Source organism: Impatiens glandulifera, chromosome 7, assembly GCF_907164915.1.
Source record: "Impatiens glandulifera chromosome 7, dImpGla2.1, whole genome shotgun sequence".
Classification (NCBI taxonomy): Eukaryota; Viridiplantae; Streptophyta; class Magnoliopsida; order Ericales; family Balsaminaceae; genus Impatiens; species Impatiens glandulifera.
In genome coordinates this window covers 15173641-15184880 of record NC_061868.1, presented here as the reverse complement: position 1 = coordinate 15184880, position 11240 = coordinate 15173641, and the positions used below count along the sequence as shown (strand labels likewise).

At 29.4% G+C, this 11240-nt stretch overlaps 1 protein-coding gene across 1 annotated transcript; it reads right to left on the bottom strand.

Annotated features, from left to right (window-relative positions):
- On the bottom strand, positions 1-3616 carry LOC124944464 (endoglucanase 11-like). The gene is made up of 5 exons (XM_047484720.1): positions 3263-3616; positions 2980-3192; positions 2171-2371; positions 1800-2054; positions 1-890 (listed from the first exon to the last, which is right to left on the bottom strand). The coding sequence occupies exons 1-5, from the start codon at positions 3518-3520 to the stop codon at positions 237-239; spliced, it is 1581 nt and encodes a 526-aa protein (XP_047340676.1). The 5' UTR covers positions 3521-3616; the 3' UTR covers positions 1-236.
- Positions 3617-11240: the final 7624 nt, after the last annotated feature.

Sequence of the window (11240 nt, the reverse complement as noted above, 5' to 3'; positions counted from 1 at the left end):
ATTTCAAATAGGCTCATTCTATTCATATCAACAAATTTATCAGGGTATGAATTGGGTTGGGCATAGCATATATAAGTAGGCCCAATAAGAAAACAAAAAACCATACTTGGACTATTTTGCTACATTTTTCCTTAGAAAAAGCCCAAACCCAAAACAAACAAACAAAACTATATATATATATATAAAAGAGAGAAAAAAAAAAACAATTTAGCAAATGAAAATATGTATGATAGGATTTAAAAAGAAGCTATTAAATCCTTACTATTATCCTCCAATTGTTTCAACCTCGCAAAAACACCTACCAATGGGGCCGCATTATAAGTGCACGCCTCGGTTTGCATGTAATTTCCTCTATGGTCCCTAAAATCATCTTCACGGTCTGGCCCGCCCACTAACGCCCCGATAACCACATTCGGGTTCGCATCATCTCTACCATACCAATTGTCATAGCCTTGAGTGCACCCGATGAACCCTTTGTTCTCCTTATAAGACACAATCGATGCGCCTCGATGGTGAACTTTAGCGGGGTATTTAGGCCCAAAGCCCACTAAATAACTTGTATTCATCGGATTTGAGCCCAATATGTAATCAACTTGGGCTTTGGCAAAGCTCGTGAGCTCTTCAGGGTCGATAGACCCTTTAGGGCACTCGAGCTTTTGGTTTGTATCTTGGAGGAGATCTGAATACACTGTGAGGAGGAATGACGCAGTGGAGACGTATTGCATGTTGTTCCATTCTCGTACGAATAACATCCCGCCTAAGGTTCGATACACATTGCTATCATTTCCATTATTTTTGTTCATACATGAACAAAGATAGTACTGAGCTTTCGCTCGGTATTGTTCGAGAATTTCTTGGTGCTGCTTTTTATGATCCTCCTCCATGAGTAACTACGGAAAAAAATTAAAGAAAAATATAATTAGATATAACTAAACCATTCAATTAAAAAAAAAACATTTATACTATATATGGAAGAAGATATATTTAATGCCATGAAACATATATGGAAAAAATATAGATGTGGCCAATTGACCATTGTGATTGGTTAACCCATCAATGTGAATTTCAATAAATGTGTGACAATTTGTTTAATGTCCACATCTTATAAGAAGATGTGTTTTTTCAATTATAAAATTTATTATTCTTTTATACTTTTCAATGGTTATGGGTAGTATTTATTTACAGAAAATATATAGATCAAACCTAATATCCAAAACTAAAAAATGTTTGATCCAATTATTTTATTTGTTAACCCAATTAAATCACTCCAAAACAATTCAAACAATTACTCTAAGATCTCATAGTCATATCATACACTTAAATTTAATGTATTCTTAATAAATAAAAATAAAACATTTAGTCTTTTATACATGACTTTTGAAATTTAAGCTATTTTAGTATGTTAAAACAAAAATATATTTACTTTTTTATTTTTGTGCAATAGTAGACAATCATATTAATCACAATAACATTAAAAAAAAAAAAAACTTTATTTAAAGGGACAACTTAAAAGCTAAAGTTATGGTATCCACAAAAAGCATATCATGTGCATTTTGTGCTTACAAATATTCCTTAATTGCCTCATACTCTTACCTAAAGTTAAAAGTGAACTTCATCTCTAAAATTTCTTGACAAATTTCTAATCATTAATCCTAGATCTAAAAATTTGTCATGCATGATTAATAATTTAATATCAAATCCCCTCAAAAGGTTGTCCATTTTCATGACTAAATTCAAATCTATCACAATCCTTAATTGATTTTGTAACTAATTTCGAATTGGAGAGGAAAGAAAAATACCTTGGTCGCGAGAACTTGGATTCCGGCGTATTTAACATCCCAACTAAACTCGGAAACCGCCCAACCGGTTCCACCAAAAGAATGAGCCTGGTTAATAAGATATTCCAAATACATTTGATTTCCGGTTGCCTTATAAAGCCACAAAGCCGCCCACAAAAGCTCGTCCATGTAACCACTAACCGACGCGTAATAGCTCTTCACCACTCCGATACTTCCATCGTATTTCCCTCGATACTTGTCCCCAAACTCAAACAACTGCATACTCATCAAACCAAACACAATTAACATTAATTTCAAATAAAACCTTATTTTAGTCAAATTTTCAAATTATGTTTTATATATGGTTATGGACCACTACAATAAGTACCTACCTGTTGGGCATGGTGTAGTAGTAGATGAGAATAATGAGGATTCAATGTCCTAAAAGCTATCGAGGCGGCGGCCATCGCTGCTGCCGTCTCTCCGGCGATGTCGGATCCTGGATTTTCCTCATCCACTTTGTATGCCCTCCGTGAAGTTGTCATATCCTCCGGTCTTTGCCAACAGTAATGATCTGTGTCTCCATCACCAACCTTTTTCAAATTTCAAATAATTCATTATATTATAATATAATGGTCAAAAGGTCTAATAAAAGTTCAAATTTTAAAAAATTAAATCTGTTTTGTAATGTTTTGGGTGAACATAAATAAATAGACAGTAATTCTTTCCCTTCATGAGGTAGGAGTCTCCAACAAAATAATATATATTAAAACATTGATACGAGAGTAAATCATTTACAAAAGTAAAAAACTAACTACCATTTGAAATTTTCGATCTTAATTATTCTGTTTAAAACGATTTTTTTCCGGTTTGACTGATAGTTGGCCAGGGATAGGGTATTGATATATATGTATCACCGCTTTAACTCTTTCCCGATTAATATATTATATAAAATATTATTTTATAAAGAAAAAATATATTTTTTAAAAAAAAACATAGTATAAACGATTTCTCATTGAATTTTTGAAACCGTAACGTGACGCGAGAGATGATAATTGTATTCCCGGGCCCATTCGCCTTATTGTCTAATTGCATTCAAATAGTCGTTAATCCTTAAACTTTACTAATATGATCTTATAAACCTAATTAAACAAATATTTACTCCGGCAGAAACAGGGGATGGAATATGATCGGAAAATACCTCTGCCCAAAGCACATTAGGGTTTGTATGTGCCTTAATGAAGTAATCAGTTCCCCATTTGATCGACTCCATCGCATGTTCCAATTCACCGGCGGCAGCTATCTGATCGCCGTACTCAATCACTCCCCACGACAACATTGTAACTGTAAAAGCCATCGGAAGTCCAAATTTCACATGATCGCCGGCGTCATAATAACCTCCAACCAAATCAACCTAAGAGAATGTCAAAAACTAAAGATTAATCAATGACCCATCAGAAAAAAAAGTAAAATTTTGAACTTACCCCTTCTTGAAGGCCGTCGGTGACGCCGGAATTGTCACGCCAAGTTACTCTCTGGTTATAAGGTAATCGGCCGGATCTTTGAGCTTCGAAATAAAGAAGGGATTTTGAGAGTGCATCGGAATAGTTGAAAGCTTGACTGGTTGAGATGAAAATGGAGAAGATTGAGAGAAGGATTGAACAATGTTTGAAGATTTGAGGAATTTTCTTGATCTTGTTCTTCATGGGTTTTGAAGAAATTATGTTCTTATTATTCTCCATTGTTGTTGTTTCCTTTAACTCTTTATTCCTAAGGAGATCTTAGGAAATAAAAGTGATGGGGAAATCAGAAGAGAGATGAAATTTGAATATAGAGTTGTGGCTATGGTCACTTATAGGTCACCTGTGTTTTTGGGCATGTGCAGTTTCTAAAGAAGTTAATCTTGCTAATACTATTTGGATTTGTCGGTTTATGGGTTTTCATTTTGATATTTTCAAATAATTTTCTATGATTTATTCACTTTATTTGACTTTAAAAACTTGTTATGATTATAATATATAAAGAATGTGTTTTTAGTTTTGAATTGCTTCCAATGGTTTTATATTTGTTCAGATGTAATTGGAAAAAATGGAAGAGAAATTGATCTAGCTGTGAATATTTATTCACAATTATACCTCAAATAGTAATAATAAAAAGTATTTATTTTATAGAGAATAAATCAATTTATAGGTATTTTTTATATGTATTGTTGTTAACTTTTTTTAAATTAGATTTTTGGTGTACTTTCTATTATTTAACAATTTTAATTTTTAATAAATAAATTTAAATTAATGGAACCGATCTTTTAACTAACTAATAAACTTGTTATTAAAATTTTCTAATATTAACCACATCAGTTATTATTTTATTTTTTTTAGTTTTGCGGGTTATCTAGATTAAACAATCGAGAGCTTCTTTAATTGGGTTTAATTAGTTTAAATTAAGTCACCGAGTGATGCATAATCTATGGGTAGTTGTTGGAAATTTTGGTTTGAGTGATTGATATGCGAGGTCTAAATATTTGAGTTGCAGTCATGATTATTTTCTGATGAATTATATGGAGGAAGATAAATCGTCGAACTTTTAATGATGGTAGTCGTTCGATAAGTATAATTCATAATTCTTTAATAATTTTAGTCGTCCGATAAGTATGATTCATAATGTTAATATTACGACGGTTTTTAAGTTTGGTTTAGGAAAGTCGGTAGGGTCAATCAGAGTTAATCGCTCTACTTGATTTAGCTAAAGGATAAATATTGAATAACACGTTTGTTTTTTTATTTTATTTTTTATTTTCATGTATTGCGACTTTTTTATTTTAATTTTTAATATTATGTTTTATCGTCATCCTTATATGATTTTTATTATTTGTAATATAAAAAAATTATTTTCAAAAATATATTAAAATCAAGGCTTATAGAGCAGCAAACTAATATCTTCATGGTCATTAGTTTACAAAAAAAAATAAAAAAAAAATAGGGATTAACTAATATATTATCATATTATTTAAATAATTATATTATTAATTTTAACATTAAACTAAAATAACATTTTATATTAAATTTATAATGCATCATATTTTATTTTTAATAATATATAATTAAATTATAAATATTAGAATTGAATATTTAAAATTAAAGAATTCAAACAAATAATTAAATTATAATAACCAAAAATTAATAATACATCTTATTATCAAAATCATATCAAACTAATCAAGCTATTCTAAAAATAATGTCAAATTGTATAAATTCATAAATTGTTATACATTATAATTTACATTTGAGTTAAAAAATAAATTAAAAAAATAATGTCTTTAAATAAGATAAAAAATAACTAAACATAAAATATGATATAAATAAACATTTTAATATAAACTTTAAAATTAATAAGTTGTATAAAAAACACTTATTAATTATATAATTATTTAAATGTATATAGTTTATTATGTGACAGAAATCAATAATTAAATTTAATATCATTTATATCAAAATAAGTGCGTTGCTAAACTAGAGTCTAGGAGGGCCATTGTGTCTTTGAAAAGTTGGTAAAAAATTATTTACTGCTGCCGACAAAATATTTACCGTTTTCTTGGAATGGGAGTCACATCATTTAATGCACCTTTTCACCACGTAGTTTTCGCGCTCTTTTTCTTTCTTTAAAGTAACAATGCCCGATTATTATTATTATTATTTTTTGTTTTTAAGTGATTTTTATAAAACCATGGGACCTTGGAGGAGGAGAACATGGTTGATTATTTAAGCACAAAAAATAAAATAAAATAAAATAAAAATATAACATATTTTTATGAATCTTGAAGCTTGTTTGATTTTAAATTATTTAGAAAAAATTTAAAAAAATTAAATAAGAAAATAAATTATTTATTTGATTTTCACTCATTTATAATTTAAATTAAAACAAAAATGATAAAATTCTAGCTAAGTTAAAGTGAGTAAAGTGTTTGTTTAAATGTTATATATCTAACTTCTATAACTAGATTGTTTGATCTTGGTTATTTGAGGATTTTATTCAAAAATATATATATAATTGTTTGATAAAAAAAAATTATGTTATATAGATTTTTAATTAATTTAATTATTAAATGTTTTTTATTTAAAATTTAATAAAAATAAAGTATAAATATTTTAGTATTTTAATAGATAAAATGTGTGATTTAATGGTTAAAATATAGTTATGTAATTAAGTAAACTAACAACCCATATCAAAGGAGCTCATATTTCCAATTAAAAACAAAATTATGGATAAAATGTATTTTTTTTCTCATTAAAAGGAGAGTTTATCTTGGTTAAATAAAGTGTACATGAATAAAACCACAAATTTAATTGTGTCGGTTTTTTAATGAAAAATAATAATAGCCATGCCATAATTTTTTTTTTTTTTCTGAAATTCTTTTTGATTCATCAATCCATAGTTGATCAACTACTATTTTCAATTTGATAATTTATAATATCGGTTTGATTTAGGTTATTATCCACTTTTATATGGTCAAACTTTAACCTCTAGTTTGGGCAAAATGAACTTAAAAAATTACAATATATATATTCCTGATTTGAAAAAAAAGGTAAATTTGGACCTCATGGTCAAATGAAATAATTAGAAAATAACAGTCTCATGATTATTCTTAATTATAAATATAACCTAAGATTTTGGGGGCCCAAATTAGTTATATAACTAATAATTATTTTAATGTGTAATAATCTCTTGTTAGTTGTTAATGACCCAAAAAGAAGAGTTGAACGATCCACCAATTAAGTCAACTGAAAATTGAGATTAAGACTTAAAACACTAATTAACAAATTAATTGTAGAGAGAGAAGATTGGGTGCTTGATTTTAGCATAATTTGTTGCTTTCATAGGAGACATGTCATTTTTTTCGTGGCATCATTTTCAAAACCTTAAAAAGGGTTTGAATTAATGTTAAATCGGGAATGACGGACTAATTGATTTTAAGTAATTTATCTTTGTTGTTGGGTATTTATTTTGTAATTTAAAAAGGTAGCATAATTTATTGATTTTTTTTTGTATTTTATCTAAAATTCTTAGCACTTAAATTATAATATGAAAAAAAAGTTGATTTGATTGAGATATGTTGACAAAATCATTCATTTGAGATTTAAATTTTAAATTATGTAAAAGATATATTTAAATCAAATTTATTTTCTATAAGAAACTAATACTATTATTGTGAAGATGAAAATTTGGCTACAAATACAATGTACTATAAAAACAATTACTAGAAAAAATGTCAAATTTTCATCAAAGTATATAAAGTTTAAGGAAATTATTGATTTTTGAAGAGATTGAATTAAGACATAAGGTTAAATTTTATTTTTCATTTTTTTGCTCATAACAATCCTAATATTATCATAAAAAAGGAGAAGAATAAGTGTATAAAAGAATGTAAAGAGTTTCTTTGACAATTCATTTTGTAGTAAACATATAAAGAAAACATATATGGTGACTATATATATATTGTAAATTGTCCATATAAAAAAGAATAAGAGTGGTTTAAATACAACCTAACAAATATGTAACATTAAGAAAAAATAAAAAGTTACACAACATAAAACTAAGAAGAAAAAAATATACATAATGCCCAAGATCAATAGCGGATATATTTATTAAGGTTCAGATTTCTATTCTCAATCGTGTTACCAGACAATCAAAATGTTTTTGTGTTGCCAATCAAAATGTTTTTGATTATTATTTTATTAAAATTCAATTGGGTTAAAAACAAGTTTTAAAAAAAATCAGTCCCAATTGTAATCCTATTTTTTCCCACTTTTTTTATTCATCCTTATAATTCTTGTTTCATAGGTATAATACTCTCTCTTCAATCAATTTCTTTCATTTTTCCTTGCCATCGTGCTATGACATAGATAAGAAATCTAATAATGTCGTCATTGTTGTTCATTCTCTTTGCATCTCTCTCAAGCTCTCTCCGTTTCAAGTAACCTTTTTTCGATCTAATATTATCTTCATTTTCTCCTTATCGGTCTCTTTTTGGTCTCTTTTTGTTTGTTTATTTATTTGTGAATATTATGAAAGTTTTTTAATCTTATTTGAAATATGGACATAATTAGTTAAAACACTAACAAAAACTTATTATGAGCATGTTATCCTTTAAATTTAAGTCAAAATACATAGGAATGACAATGAGTACCGTATACCCGATACCTGTAGGTATCCGATGATCGGGTTTAAATATTTTAAATTAGCTTCGGATACGGGGTTAGAATAGAGAGTTAAAATGATTACCCGACCGAGTTCGGGGACGGGGATAGAGATAGAAAGTGTGCAAAACTCAAACCCGATACCCGAAATATTAAAATATATACAAAAAAAAAGTTTAAAATGAGTTTTTAAATTACACATCATTACACATTAAATATATTATTTATGTTATCTATACTCACACTTCACTCCAACATCATTTTAATTTATCTTTTCCATAACTCTTAATTTTCAGTTTTTTTATAACAAAATATTTTCTCACACTATATTCACTCTTTACTTTTTATTTTTAACTTTAAGAATCTTCTAACTTTCTCCACTTTGTCTCTAGTTTTTGTTAACTTTCTTCATTTTTCTCTAATTTTTGTTAACTTTCTTTACCTTTACTTTAGTTTCTTGTATAACTTTTTACAACATAACTATGCAATTCAAGTAAGTAATATTTTCATTTTTGTTTTTAATATTTAGTATATTTAGAAAATAATAAATATAAATTCATATTTTAATCGGGTAATGGGATACCTGTCGAGGATCAGGGATGAAATACAAATAAAAATATCAGTCGGGTTTGGGGTCGAGTAGTAATATGAAATTTTGGTTCGGGAATGGGTACTTCACTACCCGACGGGTAGGGTACCCATTGCCATCCTTAGAAATACCTAACAAAATCGTTGTGAAACGAATGGATAAGGTCTACGAGTGTTTGGACCCAATTCATAGTGGATTTATTGAAGTTATTGAAGGTGGGAAATTTGAAGGAGGACAAGGAAAAATGGAAAGGGGGAGGAGTGATGCACTTTTGTTTTAGTATGATGTGAGGTGTCTTGTGTCGTCTTGTCTTCGAACACTTCTATATCTATATATAGAACATTGTTCTTCTACCCTCATTTATATTGTGGATTTTGAGCTATTATTTGATGACATTATTGAAAAATTAAATATTGTTATGTCAAATATTGAAGAAATTAAGTTAAATATAAGAATCTCAAATTATTAAAAGTTATAACATTATAGTGAAGCATTGTAAAACTCTCTTCATACATAATATTTTGTATAAAAAATATGCAATTATTATGATTAATATTTTAAAATAACAATAAAGAAATATAAATGTATAACACCTCTATTGTGAAGAGCGCTTCACATGGTTAATTATTGTACAATAACTCTCATGTGAAGAACAATCATGTGAAAACACACTTCACATTAGAGCGTACAACAACTCTCATTGAAGAGCGTACAACAACTCTCATGTGAAGAGTGCTTCACATTAGAGAATGAGAAATATGCATCACATGCGAGAATGAAAGTTGTTGTACAACAACTCTCATGTGAAGAGCACTTTACATGAAAGTGTGAAACGTTTTAGATTAATGTGTGAATCATTTCACATGAAAGTGTGAATCATTTTACATGAGATCGGTATTCACTTGAGAGCTTACACCATTCATGTAAAGCGCACTTCCCACGAGAGCATTATACATCAGCTGTCTTGTGAAGCACATTTTATATGCGATCGGTGTTCACCTGAGAGCGTACAACATCCATGTGAAGCATGCATCACACAAGATAGTTGTACATCAGCTATCGTGTGAAGCGCGCTTCACATTCAATTGATGTTAACCTAAGAGCGTGTATCAATCATGAAAACGTGTATCATACAAGAGTATTGTAATACGCTCTCGTGTGATGCGCACTTCAAATATGATCGGTGTTCAACTGAGAGCGCATACAATTCATGTCAAGCGTACATCACACGAGAGCGTTGTACAACGCTCTCGTGTGATGCGCGTTTCACAAGCGAACAATGTTCACCTAAGAGCGTATATCATCAATGTAAAACGTGCATCACACGAATGCGTTGTACAACACTCTCGTATAATGTGCACTTCACATGTAATTGGTGTTCATTTGAGAGCGTACACCATCCATGTAAAGCATGTATCATATTGTACAACAATTATCGTGTGATGCGCGCTTCTCATGGATGTTGAACAACAACTCTCATGTGAAGAACACTTTACATTAAGGCGTGAATCATTTAAATGAGACTAGTCTTCACTTGAGAGCTTATACCATCCATGTAAAGCGCGTTCCACATGCGATCGATGTTCACCTACGTACTTAATCAATGTTAAGCGCAAATCACACGAGAGCGTTGTACAATAAATATTGTGTGATGTGCGCTTCACATGAATGTTGTACATCAGCTCTCATGTGAAGAGCGCTTCACGCGACTGCTCTTCAAATGAGAGCTGTTGCACAACAATTGCGCGGTCTCACAAAAATGGAGATGAGGGGAATCAAACCTCATACCTCTCGTATGCAAAACAAGAACTCTACTATTTGAGCTACATCCTGCTCGTAAGTAGGATCTCAAATAGAAAGAAAAACTTACCAGTGGCTCGTGAGGATATTCTGGTGGAAGAAAAATGTCGAAGAAGAGGTTGTCATGATATGGAGTTCTAGATGAACCAATTATGGCTTCTCGTAAAAATTCTATCATTTCTTCGAGATCTATTAAGCTTGTTTCTGGTAAAGAATCGTGAATCGTCTAGAAAGATAAAGTGGAGATCTAGATTGGGAAAATATTTGGGTTAGAAACGGGTCATTTTTTCGGATTTGTTTTTAGACCCACTGAGTTTAAATAATAAAAATTTCAGCTTCATTTTGATTGATTGGCAATAAGGGCACAAGGAGCATCCGCCACAGAAAACCCGGACTGTATTTATTCAGTCAAGGGATGTCTGCTACCATTTTTTGTGAGTTCCTCTATTCCCTTATCACATGGAGGGGCAAATTTATAAAATAAAAATTGTTGTTAAAAGAATGTTTTGTCCTCTCCATGTGAGAGGAATAAGAGAACCGATAAAAAAAAATGGCAATAGAAGATCATACCCCGTATTTATTAGGCTATTTATGTTGTAAAAGTAATCCAATAATAATTATAGTAAATTAGCTATTTCACTAATCTTAACCCTAATAATTTTAAAATAAAATTTTTAGCTTAGGTAAATTTTAAATTATGGCTCCACTTTTGTCCAGAATGATTAAACTTCTAGATCCCTGAGATAAACGATTAATTCTCCTACCGACTTTACCACTTTTCGAAATAAATATTAAAAAACATCATAATAATAGTATAATAAATGATACGCATCGAACAACTACGATTATTGAAAGTTCAATCAATATTTTCAATCGAAT

Excerpts from the sequence above, each read along its gene's own strand:
- LOC124944464 (XM_047484720.1), bottom strand. The coding sequence starts at position 3,520 with ATGGAGAATAATAAGAACATAATTTCTTCAAAACCCATGAAGAACAAG. Across the intron at positions 2,372-2,979 it reads CTAATGTGCTTTGGGCAGAG|GTTGGTGATGGAGACACAGA; the intron begins GTATTTTCCGAT and ends AATTTGAAAAAG. Across the intron at positions 891-1,799 it reads TCCAAGTTCTCGCGACCAAG|TTACTCATGGAGGAGGATCA; the intron begins GTATTTTTCTTT and ends TTTTTTCCGTAG.